The 22815-nt window shown below is 33.4% G+C and overlaps 1 protein-coding gene across 5 annotated transcripts in view; it reads left to right on the forward strand.

Annotated features, from left to right (window-relative positions):
* The window catches only part of BRINP3 (BMP/retinoic acid inducible neural specific 3), a 422542-nt gene that overhangs the window by 215333 nt on the left and 184394 nt on the right, over positions 1–22815 (forward strand). For all 5 annotated transcript variants that reach the window (XM_060295819.1, XM_060295784.1, XM_060295922.1 and 2 more), the window contains one exon: positions 4807–4997. In XM_060295819.1, the coding sequence (XP_060151802.1) occupies positions 4807–4997 (191 nt within the window). The remainder of the gene's footprint in view (positions 1–4806; positions 4998–22815) is intronic.

Here is a 22815-nt window from a genome sequence, read left to right on the forward strand (position 1 = left end):
AGAAAAAATCTCTTTTTATATGGTCTAATTGATCTATCTTTTATTTTATTACTTTCAGACGTTTAGTGATAGTTAGGAATGCTTTTCCCACTCATGCGTTTTCATTCTTTTTTTTTCTAGTTGAGTAGTTTCATCTTATTAAATATTCATGTCTCCAGTTTTTTGCAATATCTCCTCATATACAATCATATCCTTTACTTTGCAAATGACTATTCTGATGTCAAAGTGTCATTTATTAGAAGGTCTACCTTTCCCCAATTGAATTAATATTCATCCTTATCATGTACTAAATTTTCATATATACTGTTGTTTTTTTTAATTTTCCTGTTTGAGTGGTCTGTCTATTCATGCTTCTTTACTACACTGTCTTAATTATACATATTTTACAATATGTATTCATATGTAGCAAGGCATTCTCACTGTTGCCTATTTTTTGGAAAGCTTCTGGTGACTTTTCTTTGACTAATTTTTACCTAAAAAATTTATAATAAACATGACTAGTTCAAGGAAACAAACAAAAAATGATATTTGCATTAAAGTTATACATTAACCTAAGTAAAATTGATATATTTAATTTAAATATTCCTATTTGAAACAAAGTACAATGCCATTTTCAGTTTACTTTTGTTATTTCAGGGGTGGCATATAATTTTTCATATATGTATTGCATTTTTATTGGTATTTTAAATGGTATATGCTAATCCATTTTTACCTCTATTATTTGTATATTTCAATTTTTTGAGTTAGTAAAGTTTTTATTATTTTCTGCAGTTACTAAGTTCTGTTACTCTGCATAGTAGTTTGTCCATTGATTTTCTTGAGTTTTCCAGATGAATAATCATGTTATCTGCAAAAAGAGATAATTTTAAGTGTTTTTAAAAAACTATTACTCTAATTTTATTCTCTTCTATATTTACATTTTAACATATTTAATATCATGTCAAAAAGTAGTACCAGTTGTGGGTTTGTTTGTCAGATTATGATTTTAATGGGAATGACTTCTGAGTTTTCCGATTAAGAAAGACAGTTGGTTTTAGGTTGACAAACACATATTTTATCCTTTTAAGGAATTTTCCACTGACTCCCAACTTACTGAAAATTACCCAGCAATAGGTGTAAATATTCATCAAATGCATTTGAGGCATTAATGGACATCAAGGTTTTTCTTTCTAGATGTGTTAATATGCTGAATTATATTAATGATTTCCTAATATCAAATGACCCTTGCCCTCCTAGGATTATTCTTTTTGAGATATACATTTTTAAAACTTACTGTGTGTTACTGTTTACCATTGCTTTATTTATTATTTTGCATCACTAATAATAAGTTGTAATAATGTTTGTTGTTGTTCTTGTTGTTGTGTGTGTGATCTTCCCCAGATATTTATGTCAATGTTTTACTCAATATATAACAACTAATTAAAAGTTTTCCTTCATTTCATATCCTCTGGAAACATTTTAAGTAAATAGTATCAGATTTTTTGATCTTTAGAGTTTTGTCTGAACTCTCCTGTGAAACCATCTTGGCCTATTGATTTTTTTTTTTTTAATTTTGTGGAGGTGTTCTATGACACCTAAACTTATTTGCAAAAGCTTTGCAAATTTTATTTTTAAATAATATGTTTACTTTACTCTGTTATTTTATTATTTAATTTTCTTTCTCTATTAAAAAAGGTAGGTTGACGAGTTGGTGTATTTATCTGTTTTTTTTCTTCCCTTCAAAGGAAGCTGTTTTTCAATTTATTATTCCTTCTTTTCTTCTGTTTTTTTTTTTTAACTCATTAACACTAGTTTTCTTCCTTTTAGTTCTTTTTAATTTATAGAAGCTTATTTTTGTCATTTTTTTAGTTTTAGAGTTATATGGCTATCTCAAATATTTTCATAATCTACATAAAGTACATATTTAATGCTGTGAATATTTATTTGAGTACTGCTTTAGCCATGTCCCTTAGATTGTATTATATACTGTTTTCCTCAGGTTTTCTTAGAAAATTTGTCATTTTGCTTTCACGTATCCTATTATTCAAGAATTACACAATAGAAAATTTATCCATGTGAATTTTTAAAAATTTTTCTATCAATTTTTAATTGTACTATATTGTAGTCAGTAAATGTGTTAAAGAAACAATATTCTGACATTTGTTAAAGAACAGTAAGGGAGACTTTATTCAGGGGGTCTCCTGCATTGGAGTTTTACAGGAGGGGAGAGAGACTGAGCTCAATTTTGAACAGAACCAGGAAAAGTGGGAATTTATTGACAATGAGCAGAGTAGGCAGATTAGTGGATGGAAAATTACAAAGAGGGTAGGATAATTCTTGCTAAAGAGACCTAACATGATTCTTGCTGAAAGCAGAGCAGGGTTATCAAATATCACCAGGGAGATGGTAGGGGATGAGGAATTTGGTCAGATGTTAAAGATGATCATATGTCCAGGGTAGGGGATCCTTGCCAAAGTGACTTGACAGGATTCTTCCTAAAACTGGGCTCTTGAGAACATGCCCAAGAAACAAGCTCATAGGAGCCTGTCTAGCGTTTGGTCAAGGAGAAAGTCTTTATCAAATGATATTTTTTTTCAAATTTTTGGAATTTACTAAGGATTTTTTTTAACAAAATATATGGCCAGTTTTTCTAAATGTTCTGTGTACTCTTGAAAAGAGCTTTCATTTCCTCTTTATTAATATAAAGTTTAATATTTACCTGTAAGATCTACCTTATTAAGTAGGTTGTGTGTATCTCTATCATTACATTTTTACCCCCACTGGGTCTATCTAGGTCTAGAAAGTGTGTGCTGGAGTCTTGTAATACTGGCAGTTTATGTATATTTTAACCTATATCTTCTGTATATTCTGCTTTATGAAAAGTGCTGCAATTAAAGCAGTTTTGCAAGTTTTAGTCTTTAGCACTATTCAGTCTATTTCATTTTCTCATTTAATAATTTTGTCCTGAAGAGATCATTAACTTTGCTTCCTTTTTTATTTACATTCACCAAGATATCATTATCATTTTGTTTTTAACCTTACTTAAGAAGATATATCTCTTGATCTCATAGCCTGTTCGGGCTGCTATAGCAAAATACCACAGATAAGGTAGCTTATAAAGAGCACAGTTCTGGGGGCTGCAAGTTTGAGATTAGAATGCCAGCATGGTTGGGTGAGGGCTGTCTTCCAGGTCACAGATTTTTCCTTGTATCTTCACATGGCGGAAGGGACAAGGAATCTCTTTGGAGCCTCCTTTACAAAGGAACTAATTCCATTCTTGAGGGCTCTGCCCTCATGACCCAGACACCTCCCACAAACCCCATCTCCTAATACTATCATCTTAAAAGGACAGAATTTCAACATATGAATTTTGGGAGACACAAACATTCAGACCATAGCACTTTCATGTGTCGTCGAGCTGCATTATAAATTCTTAGACTATCACAACGCTGTTCTTTCTGTCGCCATGTACAAGATGTTTGTTTGGGCACATGGGTGAATTTCTCAGATTCAGTGGTCTTTCTGAGAATGTATTCTCTCAGATTTCCACACCAGTTCATCCTCTTCTTTGGGGGTAAATAATTAGCGTGGATTTTATTTTCTATAATATTTGACATATATATTCCCTTTTTGCTTTCAGATGTTCCCACTGAAAGCTGTTTATCATGTACATGACTTAACGCTGTTGATAACTTGACCCACTCATTCATATTTTTGAGAGTTTTTTTTTTCCTTCAGCAATTCTAGTTAGTCTGCTTCATTTCCAGCTTGCATATTGATGTCCAAATACAAACTGAGAATGCAACTTTCCAAAATAACATTGTTGACACCTTATTTCTGATACCAATTCACCTGATCTCTTGCAGAGAAGTATGAACTGTCACTTAGAATTGGATGGTCAGTTAGGCTGCAGCATTTTAAATTTGGTATTATTTTTAATTTGGAGAAGAAATGCAACCTATTCGTCCGCTAGAAAATCTTGTTTGGTCTTTTAGAAAACTGGCTCGACAAATTGTCAGTGGGCCTAATGCCACCTAAACAGATGGGTTTCTGAAAGAATGAGAACAAGCTTCAAGTCTGACAATTATATGCTAATTGAATATCTAAGAATCTGGAAGTCTGAGGATGGCAAGTTCTTAATGTTAGACTTGAATGGCATTGACACTTTTTTGTCAATATTCAAACATTGAAAATTGCAGCTTAATTGTAATTTGCTTTAAATTTCACCTTAGAGGATCCATTGTCAAGTACCTAAAGCTTCTCATGGAGGTTAGTGATTTCCATAGAGCTTATTAACACACAATATTTTAATATTTAATGCCATGTGTAGGAAACCTCTGAATTTAATACATAAATATTTATATTACTGTATATGCATGTATATGTTTTCTCTGCATTTTAAAGGTACAATTGAAAACAGCTAATGTTTTGTAATATGCTTGATCATGTTTCCATTTACCATGCTGATCTGTAGTAAAGGTTGAGTTTGTTTTACATATTTTCCTATCTTAATTTGCTTTGAGACCCAATGAGTGTTAGGTAAGCTAAACTGTATGAGAAAGTCAATAAAATCTAGAGAACATGTTCTGCAAAAGCTTGCTGTTTAATATTTATGAAATATGTATTCACAACCATCAACATCCCGGGTACTTTTCTAGGTATATGGGAAATCTTTGTGAACAAAAGAAAAGTAAAACTCCCTGCCTGTTTGTTGTTTATCACTCTTTTGTTTCATTATGGCTGTAATCTAGGCTTCCTCACCTGCAGGTAGTTGAAAAAATTGATTTGAAGTGGGAAATGGAATAATGTAAAATATTATTAATGCAGGAGAGGAGTCACTCACAATTTTTGTGGACAAGCGGAAGCTGAGCAAACGATCTGAAGGAAGTGATCCCAGCACCAACAGCTCCTTGGTCACTCTGGAGACGCTACATCAACTAGCTGCTTCCTATTTCATTGACAGGGACAGCACCCTTCGGAGACTTCACCACATTCAAATTGCATCCACTGCCATAAAGGTATGAGTATGTTTACCCTAGAATTATGTCATACCATTTTGTTCTCTGTCTCTAAAATCCGTGTCTATATATGTTCATGTCTCGCTGATTTAAACAATTGTGTCCTGAAAAATAAGTTAATGTGTCCTTCTGCTTTAAGTGTTGCAGTACATTTAAGATGAAATTGTATATATTTTCATGTAATTTTGTTAACTTGATGATTGGGTCAAGGTGTTTCATGTCAGAACGTTAATTGAAATACACTTGAGTAGTGTCAGTTTATCCTCGGGTACACAGACTCCCTCACAAAGCATACATAGATGAAACTTTGTTTTAATAACACTGATTTATTTTGTAAAACTTCATATTTTATTGTGTGCATTTAAAAACATTATCCTGAGAAGGGGCTCTATTAGGTTCAAAGTGGGTCAGTGACACAAAAATCATTAAGTCTGGTTCAAGGAGTATTCCCTGCCCCCCATGTTTTTAAGACACAGCAAAGAAGTACAAGTATTTGTTTATAAGTTTTCTAGAAGTCAAGATACACCATAATCTAGAACTACTGGATAAACTCTGTATGTTCACTAAAATCCTTTGCCTTTGAAACAACTAAGGTTGACTTTACAAAAACTGAGAGCATGGGAGAATAAGATACCTTTAATTTTCAGAAGAAATGAAGGGATAGAAAGAGAGAGAGACAGAGACAGAGAGAGAAAGGCAGTGGTTTCCAAAACAGTAGATGTTTTGACATATTTCTCTGGCAGTTTAGATCAGCATGTTATTGTGTTTGGCCAGTGGCCACTGCAAAACTAACAGACCAAAGAGTTGGCACATGTGATAGTGTGTTTCTGGATTAAGTTAATAAGAGCAAAATAAAACATAAAGAGAATTTCCCAGTGTTTCAAATGTAACATTTCATAATTAATGTAAAAAGCACTCTTTTAAACATATCATTTTATTGCTTTATGAGATTAAAATTAATGTGTGTTTTTTTTTCAGTTAATTGAAAAGTTAGTATGTTGATATGTTGAGAATGCTAAGAAAAATTAGCCCAACCTACATCTTTTGTTCAAGACTGTCCCAGAGAGAATAAAAGATGACATGAAAATACTTTTAGCTATATAGAGACACAGATGTAGAGAACAAACATATGGATACCAGGGGGGAAGCAGGGGGCGGGGGGGTGAGGTGGGATGAACTGGAAGACTGGGATCGATGTATATACACTAATATGTATAAAATAGATAACTAATAAGACCTGCTGTATAGCACAGGGAACTCTACTTCACTTCGCTGTATGGTAGAAACTAACACAACATTGTAAAACAAGTATACCCCAATAAAAAAAAACGAAAGAAAATATCTTTAGCTTAAGGGTTACACAAACCATAACTGCCCATCTTCAATACTGCTAGTAGATGAGGTTAAGTAAAAGACTTCTGTAGATATAGATTATACAATTATAGTTAGTCTACTCCTGACTGTAGGACTTACGTTATATTGACTAATCAAGTGTATAAATAATATTTATGCTGAATAGATAAAAATGTAGCCAGCATGAACACAGACGTTGTAGTTAATTTAAAAATGTTGTAAGGTAGGATAGTGTTGTAGGTATTTAGCTTGAGGTTGCTGAGAAGAAATAGGCTTTTTCAGAAATCAATTTCAATGATATAAACAGAAACTTAAAGTGTATTTTCTAAAAGAAGACATCCTAGTAGTAAATATGTTTATTATACGGCTATTGATTTTGTTGCTCAGTGCCAAGTAGAATTATACAGTAGACTTTATGTATCCATACTGAGTAAGAAATATTCATTCACAGTTCATGTCAAAACTTAATGGATATTGGTACATACTCTTTTTCTCCCACAAGAGAAGTATGTATCACAAAAGGCACATGTTTTAATGGTGCAGGCTATTGTGTACAGGCGTTGTTCTTAGACCCTGATGATACAACTGGAGATGATAAAGCTTCATGTGTGGTAGAAATGAGCCAGCCCTGAAGGGGAAGTGACTTTCATAAAGGAGTGATCTAAGAACAGCTCTGGGGAAGACAAAGGAGTAACCTGGAATGTGGGAGAGTGAACAGCCTCACTGTGAAAGGACTCCAGAAAATGCTGGAGCCATTAGTCTTGGAAGGGAGTTCTAGAGCACATAATGGAAGTATTTTAAAGTGTGTGTAGTGGAGCTGGGAACAGGAAGGAAAAGTGGAACTTTAGATCAAGGAGAGGAAACAGAGAAAAGTATGGGAATGATACAGAGATGGGTTGTAAAGAGAAGTACACATATCTTGTGCATAACTAAGGGGAAAAAAAAGAGAATGAGGTGTGTGTACTGGCAGCAACATGACTAAGAAAATAATCCTGGAAGTACATAGGGCAGGGAAGGGTGAGGTAGTAGGGACTGGGAAAGAGGGGAGGGAGATCAGACTTTTCAGGATTAAATTTAGGCCTGGATGGAGTTCTCACCTGAGGCAGTTATAGTTTTAAGTGACTAGTGATTATCTGGCCCAGGGTCAGCTGCAGCCTGGGCTACTGTGAAAGCTCCAGGAAAAATGCTCCAGCAGGTCGACATGGCCCTTGAACTTCATGCACACTTTTATGCTCCTGTGTAATTTCCTGGGGAGAGTATATTTTATTTTCCTTAGTTATCAAATGTATCCCTACACAGATAAAAGATGTCTCCCCACAATTATAAGATTTTAATTGCTTAGATGTGAGTTAACAGGGTAAGAGGGACTGAGTGGTGAGGGTAGTGGGTATGTAAACGGAATCCAAGGGCATTCAACTACTGAAATCCTTTATACTTGAATAAATAACTCAATGCAAAGTGCTTCTGTAGATATTTGAAATCAAAAGCTTAACTCCTTTACTAAATCTCTAAAGGTTCAGTGCATTGCTTTTATATTTTAAAGATTCATATGAAGGGTAGCAAGTCTACAATTTCTTTGATTAGATAAAAACACCTTGGGTTTTTAAGTGCCGTGTAGTGGGCATTTAATTTCTTGGACAAATGTTGTATGAAGATGTCCCTTGATTCACAGAATTTAGGAGACAGAGTTTTGTTAAAAAATAAAGTCAAATAAAATCATTATCTGATAACAGCAAAAATATAATTAAATCTGCATAAGCATGCCTTCTTTTATCATGCTAATTCTTGCAAAAACACAAAAGAGTTGGACACATAGCATTAACTGAGCCAGTTTCTAGAAAATGGAATAGAACAAATGGTTGTGTTTAACCTCTTCTAATTATGAATGTAAATGTAGGTTGAACTTTATTAACACATCTGTAAACAAAAATGAATGGCTCAAATGCCCATAGAGCGTAATTAACTGTTATACTATTTCATAATGGCATTTATATCAAATATTATTTCTCAATATAATTATTAGTGCAAAAACATGTCAAGTATAATGTCTAGAATTGTCAATTATTTTGAGAAGATTCAATTCAGTTGACTCAAGTTATCTAAAATAATCATACTAACATATTCTTTAGGTTTCTTTTGAAATAGTCAAATAAACTTTAATATGTGATTGACAATGATGAGAAAATCAAAATATACATTTTGGGAAAAATCCAATCTATTACCTGATGTGGTATATTGATTTTCAAAAATTTCCTTAATACTTTAAGTTTTAAATATCAGATTACATGCAGTGAATAAAATTAAAATTTCTGTAACTGTTAAAAAATTTAAAAGAGCTAAGTTATTTTTCTAAAAGAAAAAATAACATACTGTATTGCTAGCATTTTTCTAATATAGAAAAATTATTTGAAAGATTTTAAAAATTATAGTTTTTAGAATTTTTTCCAACAAATTTAGGAAAAAGCACAAACACTATGATAAAATTAACTTATAGGTCAGTATTCCAGCTAAAAATCTATCTCCAAGTGATGTTTCAGTGCTGCATAGTTTACTTAAGGGTGTTGAAGGTGATGTTGAGAAGAGGCTCCACAACTTAGAGCTACATTTCTATTTCTCAAATTATAAAAATACGTTAAATTAAAATTTCAAAATCTATTCATAAAATTAGGATATGCCTTAGAATATTAGAATATTCAATGGAGAAAATACAGTCTCTTTGGCAAGTGGTGCTGGGAAAGCTGGACAGCTGCATGTAAATCAATGAAGTTAGAACACTCCCTCACACCATACACAAAAATAAACTCAAAATGGCTTAAAGACTTAAATATAAGACATGACACCATAAAATTCCTAGAAGAGAACATAGGCAAAACATACACTGACATAAATCGTAGCAATGTTGTCTTAGGCCAGTCTCCTAAGGCAATAGAAATAAAAGCAAAAACAAACAAACAAAAAAAACAAATGGGACCTAATCAAATTTATAAGCTTTTGCACAGCAAAGGAAACCATAAACAAAATGAAGACAACAAATGGACTGGGAGAAAATATCTGCAGACTATGAGACGGGCAAGGGTTTAATTTCCAAAATATGCAATCAACTCATACAACTCAAAAACAACAACAACAACAAAAACCCAATCACAAAATGGGCAGAAGACCTAAATATACATTTCTCCAAAGAAGACATACAGATGTTCAACAGGCGCATGAAAAGATGTTCAACATTGCTAATTATTAGAGACATGCAAATCAAAACTACATTGAGGTATCACCTTACACCAGTCAGAATGGCCATCACCAAAAAGTCTACAAATAATAAATGCTGGAGAGGGTGTGGAGAAAAGGGAACCCTCTTGCACTGTTGGCAGGAATGTAAATTGGCTCAGCCACTATGGAGAACAGTATGGAGGTTCCTCAAAAAACTAAAAATAGAGTCGCCATATGATCCAGCAATCCTACTTCTGGGCATATATCTGGAGGAAACTCTAACTCAAAAAGATGCATGTACCCCAATGTTCATTGCAGCACTATTTACAATAGCCAAGACATGGAAGCAACCTAAATGTCCATCAACAGATGAATGGATAAAGAAGATGTGGTGTATATATACAATGGAATATTACTCAGCTATGAAAAATAATGAAATTATTCCATTTGCAGCAACATGGATGGACCTAGAGATTTTCATACTAAGTGAATTGAGCCATACAGAGGAAGACAAATATCATCTGATATCACTTGTTTGTGGAATCTAAAAAAGGATACAAAACAGAAAGAGACTCATGGATGTAGAAAACAAATATATGGTTACCAAAGGGGAAAGGAGTGGGGAGGGATAAATAAGGAGTTTGGCATTAGCAGATACAAACTACTACATGTAAAATATATAAACAACAAGGACCTACTCTATAGCGCAGGGAACAAAAATAAATTTGAAAAGCTATTGATAAAATTAGGCCTGACAATAATTTTCCAAGAAGCATATTTGATATGTAAATTATTTGATTTGGGGTAATTTAAATTAGGAAAAGTTTACAATTAATTTTTAAATTTCTATATGTTCAAAAACTCTTAATTCAAGAAAACTCAGTAAAACAGTTTACATGTAAATAATTCATAATAATTAGAGGTTTGATTTCATATATTAGTTTTATTTTCAGGAAGGTCTCTCTTTTAAATAGCAAACTCTCTTAGGGTTTCAAAAGAATGTTTTAACTTACGCACACATAAAAGTATTTAATTATTTAGTACGAACTGTACATTTAGCTTAGTACATTTAACAAGTTGGACAATTTTGATCAAGTTGACCACAAACCTATCTGAATTTTTTATTTATCTGCCCCAATTTTTTTAGTATAAAGGAAAAATATATCATTCCATAATAATTAATATGTGTAAATTGAGTGTCATGATTAAATTCATGAAAGCAAAAAGTTCCAGAATAATTAAGAATTATATTTTGTTCATATTCTGAACTTTCACATGCTTTATAATATTTTTCTAGTTTACATTATAGATACTTATTTCCCCTCTGCCATGTCTTCTCTAGTTTTGACAAACAACGCTAATTTGCTGGAGGGCAAAAGCAGAATCTGTTTTTATTTTTGTTTGTTTTTTAATCAAAATAACTTCTTATATATATAGTGGCTACCAAATGGTAAATGTGTAAAATAGAGTTAAGCTTTGTTTTTTAGATTAAATATTAATTATATAAATTAGGGAAAAAAATTAAAACTTCAATTTGTGGTATATTTTAACATCTGTTTCATTCCATTCTTCTTTTTTCAGCTCTTTCCTAGTCAAAAATCTTATTTCCTGTGACAAAGCCTATACTGTTTGAAGCCATTATATTTTATTTGTTTTCTGCTCTCTCACATCGCAGTTGTCTTACTATCTTCACTCAAAATGTATCTTGTGTTTATCTTTCTTGTGACAAGTTATATAAAATTATATTTTCTGTGTTATAACTGAGCACTGACTAAATTATTATCTCTTCCATATACAAAGAATATTTGACCTGAAGAAGCCTGAAAAAAATAAAATCAAGCAAAGGAAACAATATTAAATAAAATTTTAAATCTCTAAGTAGTTAGAACTGCTTCTAACCAAGATGGATTAACAGGGACTGAATTTACCCTCCTACCTGACAATCAAAAACAGTGATAAAAGATATAAAAATAATGGCCTACCAGGCATTGAACAATAGGTAATAAAGGATGATGATTATGAGAAATGGACACAACTGAGGTGAGTGCTGTGATTGTCCCAGCTTGCTGTCTTGAAAGAGTTTCCAGGATATGGTTCAGGGAGAGAAAATCCAGGCAGAGACCAAAAAATTCCTTAAATTGAGGATAGAGGTCAGAGTTGAGAGACCTAGGTGTTTTTAGTTGTTGGACAGAACACCAAAGAGGAGAAAGCCATGTAGAGAGAAGACCCCAGGAGCCATAGGGGTTTGCCCTCAAATACTTAGCAGAATGCTCTTGAGTACATACATGTGAAGAAATTACCTGACATCAGGGAAGAAAACTACACCATGGATTAGGATTAGAGAACAGTATTTGGCATGCACTCAGGGCCTAGAACAGTATTTGGCACTCACTCAGGGCCTAGAAAAGTGTTCCCATAAGCCAGAAAGGAAATACTAATAATTCATGGAGCGCTGCATGAAATGCTTAGAAATGGCATGCCTCAGTGGTGGCGAATAATCAACCTTCGTTAAGTTCTTCTCTGGACTCACCTCAAAAATTATAAAAAACAAGACCAACATGAATCAAACCCTTTCCAAGAACTACACCCCAGAACAAAACTCAAGACTGCTTATAGGAATACAAAATAAATAAATAAATAATCTAATATCCAAAAAAGTAAGATTCACAATGATAAAAACCAGTAAAATTTCCCAGGCAGTGAAGAAGCAGGAAAACACAAACCATAATGAAGAGAACATTCAGCCAATTAAAACTGACTCAGAATGAACACAGACATTAAATTTACCAGACAAGAACACTAAAATGGATATTATAACTGTATTCCATATTTTTTAAAGTATTAGTACAGACATGAAGATAGAGAAAAGAACCAAACTGACCTGACTGACATTGGCTGTAATGTGTGACATAAAAAATACACTGAATAAGATTGGACACCTACAGTTGTGTCTGTCTCATAATCATTGTCATTTATTGCACAGGAAAAGACAGGTGAAATTGAGACATAGATATATAAACTATTTACAATGAAACAAAAAGAGAACAAAATGCAAAAAGCAATCAACAGTGAGCTCTGGGACTTCATGCAGCCATAAATATGTGTAGTTAGAGTCCCCAAAGGAGGCTGAGGGTGGAGGGAAGTATTAGATACCTCTTGCTATATAGCAATGTTATCGTTACTTTAGAGACATAATAAAACACATTATCACATTATCATGCCTTACGGATTTTTTTTTTGGAAGGTCAAGAGTCCAGGCATGGCTTACATGGCTTAGCTAATTCTCAAATCAAGGTGTCCACCAGATCTAGATTTTCACCTGACAGTCAACTTGGGAAGCATCCTTTTCCAAGCTTACATGATTGTTGGTAGCAATAATGTCCTTGTCAGTGTAAAGGACCCTTTTCTTGCTGGCTGTTGGTGGGAGGTGACCCTCAACTCTTTGCCAAGTGACCTCCTCCATATGGCAGTTCACAACATGTTAATTTGTTTTGTTTTTTCAGGTTCAGCAAGGAAGTGGGTCATTATAAGACATCACAATCTTATATAGTGAACTTATAGACAAGTAATCACATACATTAAATCACCTTTGCTGTATTCTATGGTTAGAGACAAGTCATAGGTCCTATCTACACTCAGTGGGAGAGGATTACAGAAGCACGTGCATACCATAAGGAAGGGGTCAGGGATGGATACCTTAGAATCTGTTGCCTCAGACAAAATAAAAAATACTTGAAAAGTTAATAGCCAATTTCCAAATTAGTAAGGCTATTTAAAACCCACAGATCCAAGAAACTCAAAAAATGCCAAACATGAGAAAGGTCAAGAAAATTACACCAAGGCATTTCATAAATTGCTCAAAACTTATATTAAAGAGAATATCTTAATTTTCATTAGTTATCAGAGGATTCCCAATTTGAATCAAGACAACTCTATTAAGATACAAGGCTGACTAAGATTGTAAATGCTTAGATGTAAGTTCATGAGGTATGGGGGCGTCAGGGGGAAAAAAAAGACACATTAGGTGCAGAGGAACAGAGCTAAGAATGACAGCAGATTTCTCAGAAACAATGCAAGTAAGAAAACAGTGGAGATGAGAGCTTTAAAATACTAAAAAATTCTGTCAACCTAGAGCTCATTTTCTAGCAAAAATGTTTCCAAAAAATGGAAAATATATTTGCAGATGTAAGAAACCTGTAGGAATTTCAGTGGCAGACATGAATTAAAGAAATGACATAGGGGGCTTCCCTGGTGGCGCAGTGGTTGAGAGTCCGCCTGCTGATGCGGGGGACGCGGGTTCGTGCCCCAGTCCGGGAAGATCCCACATGCTGCGGAGCGGCTGGGCCCGTGAGCCATGGCCGCTGAGCCTGCGCGTCCGGAGCCTGTGCTCCGCAAACGGGAGAGGCCACAACAGTGAGAGGCCCGCGTACCGCAAAAAAAAAAAAAAAAAAAAAAGAAATGACATAGGAAATCTTTCAGGCAAGAAGGCAGCGGATGTCAGTCAGAAATATGTATTTACACAAATGAGTGAAGAAGAGTGAAAATGGTACCAACATGGGTCATTATATCTTTTTTTTTTTTTTTTTTTGCTGTACGCGGGCCTCTCACTGCTGTGGCCTCTCCCATTGCGGAGCACAGGCTCCGGACGCATAGGCCCAGCGGCCATGGCTCACGGGCCCAGCCGCTCCGCAGCATGTGGGATCTTCCCGGACCGGGGCACGAACCCGTGTCCCCTGCATCAGCAGGCGGACTCTCAACCACCGTGCCACCAGGGAAGCCCTGGGTCATTATATCTTTTATCATCATCGTCATTATTATTATCTCTTTAAAAGAGAATCAATTCTTTAAACAATACCACAATCAATATATGATGAGGTACATGTAGAAATAAGCAGTATGCCAACAATAGCATGAAGATCAGAAGAAGTGTACTGGAAGTACAGTCGACCTTTGAACAACACAGGTTTGAATTACAAGGGTCTACTTACAAGCAGATTTTTTTCAATAGTAAATACTACAGTACTACACAATCTATGGTTGGCTGAGTTCATGGGTGCAGAACTGAGGATACAGAGGAAACTTGGAGATGGCCAACTATGAGTTATACTCATATTTTCTACTGTGTGGAGGCTTGGTGCCCCTTACCCCCTGTTGTTCAAGAATCAACGGTATAAAAGTTTAAAGTTCTTGTATTATCAGTAAAATGCTATAATATAATTTAAAGGTAGACTGATAAGTGTGTACACTATGAACCTTAAAGCAACCACTAAAATAACAAAATAAGGAGTTACAGTTAATAGGACAAAAAGGTGATATAATAGAATTATCTTAAAAATTAATTCAGAGGAAGTTAAAAATAAGCAAAAGGGAAGAAAGAACAGATGGAGAAATCGAGACAAATATCTAGTAGATAGACTTAAACCTAATAGCATCAATAGTCATATTAAATACCAGTAGTCTAAACTTTCCTATTAAAAGGCACATTGTCACATTGAATTCTTTTAAAAAGCAAGATTAAACTATATGTTGTGTACAAGAAAATCACTTAAAATTTGAAAGTAATTAAAAGTAAAAGGATGAGAGTAGGTATACTATGCTAGCACTGGAGTGGCTATTTTAACATAAGAAAAATATGTCTCAGTGAAGAGTCTTATCAGGGACAAAGTCATTTCAGAGTGATATACTTGGCAGTTAATCCAGAGGAAATAATAATCCTAAACATGTAGCAGAGCTTCAGAATTTTAGGAGAGAAAAAAGTAATAAAGAAATTCATAATTATAGTCAGAGATTTTAACAGCCTCCTCTCAATCTTTGACAGAAAAGTAGACAGAAAATCAGCAAGGGCATTGTAGATTCAAACAACACTGTCATTCGAATCATGAAAATGTATTAATAATACAAACATATCGGGAAAATCCTCAAATATTTAAAAACTAAATGCCAAATTTCTAAATAGCCCATGGCTCAGAGAAGAAAGCAAAAAGCATATTAGAAATTATTTTGAACTGAATGTAATAATGAAAATACAGCATATCAAGATCTGTCAAATATTGGTAAAGCAGTACTGAGGGGAAAATTTGCAGCAAACAATGTTTTTATTTGGGAAAAAAAGTGATAAAACAATGACTAAAGATTTCCCCTTAAGAAACTAATGATAAAGATGAGCAATTAAACCCAAAGTAAAATAAAATGGAAAGCAATAGAAATAGAATACAAAATAGAAAATAGAAAGCAGAAGAGTAATAGAGAAAAAAATGGAACCAAAAGCTGTTTTGTTTCTGTGGGTTTTTTTTAGTGTATGAATAAAACTGAAAAACATTTAGCCAGAATTATGAAATAGAATAATGAATAGACAAATTATGAGTATCAGGAATGAGAGAAGTAACATCAGTAAAATTACACAGGTTTCTAAATGTAAGGATGTATCACAAACAACATTGTGACTATCACTTTGAAAATTAGTAAACACATTTCTTGAAAGACAATTTCCAAGGCTCATTCAAGAATAAATAACATGAATAGTCCTAAATTTATTAAGCAAATTGATGTTTAGATAAAAACATTTTCTGCAAAGAAAACTCCTGGCCAAGATGGCTTCACTACTGAATTCTAACATTTTAAGCAATATAATAACAATCTATATAAACTCTTCTAGAACATTTGAGACACTTGACAAATTAGCAAATCATTCTTTAAATCCAGCATTACTCTGATATAAAAACAAAGTAAAATATTACAAGGAAATAAAACTATCAATATATTTCATGTGTATATATACACATATTTTAAACAAAATTTAAGCAATTTGAATCCAACAATAGATCAAAAGGATTACACATCAGGACTACTTGGGATTTATCCTAGAAGTTCAAGATGAGTAGTATTAAAAAATCAACCAATGTAATTTATTATATCAACAAAATACATGTCGATATAGATAGATAGATAGTATCTTCTCAGGGCTTGCAGAAAAATCTTTAGAAAAAATGACATATTTCTTATTAAAAAAAAAAACCTAGAAAGAGAAAAGAACTTCTTCAACTTGATAAAGAGAGGATTTGCAAACCTGTGGCTAGCATCATACTCAACAGTGAAAGAGTAAATGCTTTTTCATTTATGTTCAGGAACAAGACAAAGATTTATGCTATCACTACTTTTATTGTAGTAGAATACTGCTAAACATTCTACTAATAATAGTACTAAACATTCTAGTAGTAAAATTTTACTATAAGTTCTAGACAGTGCAACCAAGCAATAAAAAGAAATCAGGCATTCAGATTTGAAAGGAAGAAATAAAACTGTTTTTATTCGCAGAAGACATGTACCTATAGAAAATCCAGTGAAATAGTTTTAAAAGGTACAAGAAATAAAAAGGAGTTGATCATTTGAAGGATACAAGATTGATTCATGTGTAATTCTATATATGTATATTTCTATGTGTATTTCTGTATATAAGCAACAATCAGAAGTTTAAATTAAAATCGATACCATATAAATTTGACAAAAGATTTAAAAGCTCTATATACTGAAAACCCCAAAATTACTTAAATTAAATCTAGTTGTTATTTTATTATTTCCATTCTATTTTAAATACACACACAAAAAAAATACATGTGTGTATCCCCATTCATATATGTAGATATCATCCATCAGTCCGTTCTTTTTGTTTCTCTCTCTCTCTCTCTCTCTCTCTCACTCTCTCTCTCTTTCTATTATATTATTGTCTTCTGACCATGATTTTTTTTCTGATGAGTAGCTAGTATTTATTGTAGTTTTTCTCTTGAATGTAATATTTCACTTCCCCTGACTGATTTTCACACTTTCTCTTTGTTTTGAACTTTCAGGAGATTGACTGTAATATGCCTTGGTGTGGTTTTCTTCCCATTTATCCTTCTGGGATGCCTCCTCTGGGACTCTGATGCTAGACTGTTTGATATCGTCCTCAAAATCTTGTACTATCTGTATTATGTTGCCATTCTTTTTCTCTTTGCTTTTCAGTTTTATTAATTTATAATAAATTAAGAATTTATTAATTTCTGAATTAACTTGTCTTTAGTTAATTTATAAATTTCTAATAAATTCTAATAATTTCTTTTCAGTTTTATTAATTTCTAATAAATTCAGAATTTATTAATTTCTGAATTAACTTGTCTTTAGTTAATTCATTTTTTCCTTATTTGTCCAGTGTAATGTAAAGCCAATTAAATAAATTCTTCCTTTATGATATGTTTTTCTTTTCTACCATTTATATTTGTTTATTTTTTATAGTTTCTTTATAGTTTCTGAAATTCCCCATTTGTTTATTTATATTGTCTAACTTTTCTTCTAGATATTTTAACATAGTCATTAGTATTATTTAAACATTTCTGTCTGGTGATTCAACCTTATTCATTTCTGAGTCTGCTTCCCTTGACTATTGCCTGTCTTGACCTTTGAGTTCACATTTTCATGCTTTTTCACATATTATTTTTATTGACAAACATCGTGTGTAAAAAAAAGAAAAAAAACAGACCAAAAAAGACACTGAAGTAAATAATATTTCCACTGAAAATAAGCATACCCCTTCCTCTGTTAGGCTGCTGTTATGTGAAGCTGAGTCAGTCTAATCTGGAATTGAGGTAGACCTGTGCTTTCTTCAAAATTTAACTTGATTTATTGACTTCTGGCTTAAAACAGTTTGAAGACAGCATCAGCACTTTGCTTGTAGAAGGGCTAAGGATCTGGCCAAGAGTGAGATTCAGGAAATTACCACATCTTCACAACCCAGCTGCCAACTTTCTAAATCATGGGGAGACTCTGCATGAAGGCTTGGCTGCCAGTCTCCTGCAGAATTATCTTTGGTTTTTAGTCTTGCCCTCTCTTTCTACACACTGAGGGATCTCTGTCCTCCTTGCTGCCATGTCTCCAGCATTTGGAAAGCCAGTGCCTGGTACTTGGTAGAAGCTGGAAATGCTTCAAAGGCATCTTTCCCAGCTCTTCTTCCCATTTTGTGCCCTGAACTTGGTGAAAGCCAAAAGCACTTTGGAGGGTTTCTCCCAAAGCCTTGTACTTGCGGAAAGCCCAGGTGCTTCCGAGAGTATTTCTCTCAACTCTTGCTGTTTTGCACGTAACCTCCCATGTGCTGTATTCATGTACTCTCTAAAGGCTAATGGCAGCAATTTACTGGGTGGGTGTATACTCACTTTGGTACTTCCTGGTATTTTAATCCATCATATCAGGACTGACACAGCCATTAAGCATTCTTTCTAGTTTCCCTTTACCTTATCAATGGCAGATTTATCCTCCTCCCTCTCTGCCAGAGATGAGAACAGCCTTGTGTTCCTTTCCTCCCAGAAAGAGCTAGTGATTTTCTGGACTTTAGTTCATTTACAGCATCCACTGTACTCTTATAGTTAAATCAAGAAACTTTGAATTTGAGTTTATCTGACTTATTTTCATTGTTAGGGTGAGAACGATGGCCTCTTGTGATTTTCTACATCCTCGCTAGAGCTGGAAGTCCTTACTTTTAGCCTCTGCTATTTCATTCCTATTTCTCTGAATCCCATGTTAACTATATAAATTTGTTCAAAACACTATATTGGATCACATCAGTTTTTTTTCTCATGTAAGGTCATAGAAACTTCCTGGAGATTATTAAGACACTCCAGGTTTTTATTTTATACTCCATAACATTTCTAGCATTATTCCTGTTGAAGTGCATGAGCTCTAGCATCATACACTTTTTTCCCCCCTTAGAGACTTTAGAACCAGTTAAGAAATTCTCATAGAAATCACCAAGACTGAAGTTAAAGTATAAGCTCTATTTCAAGGCATCTTCAAGGAAGATTTTCTTCCTTTTCATGCTATTGTGAATGAAATTTTTTTTCAAATTTTGTTTTTAGATTGTTCATAGCAAGTATATTAGTCAGGGTTTCTTAGAGAAACAACCAATAGAAGATATATATCTCTATATCCATATCTATATCTATCTATCTATCTATCTATTATCTATCTATCTAGAGAGCAATTGGCTCACATGATTATAGAGGCTAAGAAGTCTCATGATCTGGCCTCTGCTGGTATAGTTTATGTCTAAGCCTGAAAGCTTGAGAACCAGGGAAGACAATGGTGTAAGTCCAGCTAAGTTCAAAGGCCCAATCAACAGGGAAACTGATGATGTAAGTTCCAGTCTGAGTTCAGGAGAAGACATATATCACAGCTCCATAGTCAAACAGAGAACAAGTTATTTCTTTGCACTTTTTTTCCCTATCAGGCCCTCAGTGGATTGGATGATGCCCACCCATACTGGGAAGGGCAGTCAGTGTTACTCAGTTTACCCTTATGCTCATCTCATCCAGAAACACCCTCACAGACACACCCAGAAATAATGTTCAGGCAAATGTTTGAGCACACACTATCCTGATCAAGGTGACACATAAAATTAATTATTACAGTAAGTGTATAAAAATACAATGAAGTTTTTAATTGATATTGTATCCTGAAATCTTGCTGAATTTGTCAGTTTATTTTTTAGTGGATTCCATGGAATTGTTTATATATAAGATCATGTCATCTTCAAATAGAGGTAATTTTACTTCTTTTTCTTCCCAGTGGATATGCCTTTTATTTCTTTTTTCTTGCCTAATTGCCCTGGCTGGAAGGTCTCTTATAATGATGGATAGAGGTAATGAGAACAAATATCCTTATTTTTTCCTGATTGAGGAAGACAGCGTCCTTTCTTTTACCGTTAAGTATGATGTTAGCTGTGGGTTTTTTCATAGATGTTCTTTCACATGTGGAGGAAGTTCCTTTCAATTCATAGTTTGATGAATGATTTTATGATGAGAAGTGTTGATATTGCCAAATGCTTTTTCTGTGTCTAATGAGGTGAGCATATGCTTTTCACTTATTAAATTCTGAGATGATGTATTACATTAATTAATTTCTGGATGTTGAACCAACCTTGTGTTGAGGATTTTTACACCCATATTTGTAGGAGATATTGGTCTGTTGTTATCTTGTGATTTTCTTGGTTTTAGTATCAGAGTAATACTGGCTTTATAAAAGGAGTTGGGAAATGTCTCTCTTTTATTTTATGGAGGAGTTTGTGAAGAATTGGTTTTAAGTATTCTTTAAGTGGTTGGTAAAATTGAGTGATGAAGCCATTTGGGCCTGCACTTTCTTTTTGTGGGTTGTTTGATTACTACTCAATATCTTTACTTGTTACAGGTCTATTTACACAGTTTATTTCTTCTTGAGTCAATTTTGGTAGTTTGTGTCTTCCTAGGAATGTCTCCTTTTATTCTAAATTATCTAATTTATTGTTGTACAATGGTTTACAGCATTCTTTTAAAATCCTTTTTATTGCTCTAAGGTAAATAGTAATATCCTTTGTTAATTCTTCATTCTAGTTATTTGATTCTTCTGTTTTTTATCTTGGTCAATCTAACTAAATGTTTGTCAATTTTTTGATTTTTTTCACAGGCCCAGCTTTTTAATTCATTGATTTTCTTAACTATTTTTTTAATTCTCTAGTTTATTAATTTCCACTTCAATCTTTATTATTTCCTTCTTTCAGCTTGCTTTGGGTTTGTTTGTTCTTTTTTCTCCAGTGCCTTCTTTCTTGTTATAGGCATTTACAACTATATATTTCTCCTTGTCTTTTACTATCAGCATTGTTATTATGATGTGTCAGTTTGTGGATCTCTTTGTGCTTACATTACTTAGAGTTTGTTGAGCTTCCTGGATATGTAGGTTATTGGTTTTTCAATAAACTTGAGAAGTTATTGTCATTATTTTTTCAACTATTTTTCTACTCCTTTCCTCTCTTTCTGTGTATGTAGATGCACTCAAAGTGTTCTACATTTCTCTGAGGCTCTGTTTTGTGTGTGTGTGTGTGTGTGTGTGTGTGTGTGTGTGTTCTTCCTTCTCTGTGTTCTCAGGACTGCATAATATCTATTGATCTGTCTTCAATTTTACTACTTCTTAGTTTTTCCAGTTCAAACCTACTGTTGATTCCCTCTGGTGTTTTTTTTTTAAATTCAGTTATTGTACTTTTCAACTCCAGAATTTCCATTTGGTTGTTTTTATAATTTACATCTCTTTATCAATATTTCCTATTGGATGTGACAGTGACTTTCCTTTGCTACTTTAGTCTTGCTTTCCTTTGGTTCTGTGGATATTTATAATGTCTATTTTGAAGGTTTTTTCTGTTAAATACAACATCTGGTTGCTCTCACAAGTAATTTGTATTCTTGCCTCTTTTCCAGTGTACAGATAATAATTTCCTATTTCTTTGCATGACTCATACATTTTGGTTGGTAATGTAACAGGACAGTTTAGATAATACACATAGCAACTCTGGGTACTATTCTCTAGTAATCTGAAGATCCTAAAAATAACCAATTTAATAATTAATAACCAATATAAATTATTGAATAACTCTTATAATGACTGGTGAATAATTCTAATAGCTTAGGAATGAGATATATATATATATACATATATGTGTATATTAGTGTATATTATATAAAAATATATTTTTTATATTATATAAAATATTTATATAAATATTTATATAAAAATAGAGTATATTGTAAGAAAACAGACTCTATATTATATAAAAATAATATATTTCAAGACCTTCTCTTACCCTCCTATGATCACACCTCAATATTTGATACCATTCAAACTTTCAGTAGCATAAAAGTGAGAGGACTTAAGATATAGACTGGGGAAAGAACTGGATTTTCAGAAAATTGCTAGATAATTAAAAAAAATAGTCTCGTGCAGGATGCTGTTTTCTAAATCCCATGACACCTAGATGAATTAATACACTCAACTTCTCCTTGACTTAGGTTCATTGTCTCTAGAATGAGGATCATATAGATTTGTTGTGAGGGTCAAATGGGTTAATATTTGAAAGGCTCTTAGAAAAGTGCCTAGCATGTAAAAGTGCTCTAAAGTGTTAGCTGTAATTATTTAACATGTAATTATCGAGCTTGTGTAATATTCAAAGAAGTAGCTTATTTATCTTCTGATCTCTCCACCCAGAGCTCAGTATAAGATAGGAGCTCAATAAATGCTAATTGAAATTAAATGAACCTAACTCAGCATGAGCAGAATTGATGATGTAGCAATCAGAAACTGCAGCAACCCCAGAGTTTCAGATTGCTAAAATTAGGTAAGTGGTTGCAACTATAGCATGGATGCTGAAACAGCTTTGACAGGTTTTACAGGAATCCCCGATACTCTTTTATCTTTCAGCATCCTCATG

This window comes from Globicephala melas, chromosome 1, assembly GCF_963455315.2.
Source record: "Globicephala melas chromosome 1, mGloMel1.2, whole genome shotgun sequence".
In the NCBI taxonomy this organism is placed as follows: domain Eukaryota; kingdom Metazoa; phylum Chordata; class Mammalia; order Artiodactyla; family Delphinidae; genus Globicephala; species Globicephala melas.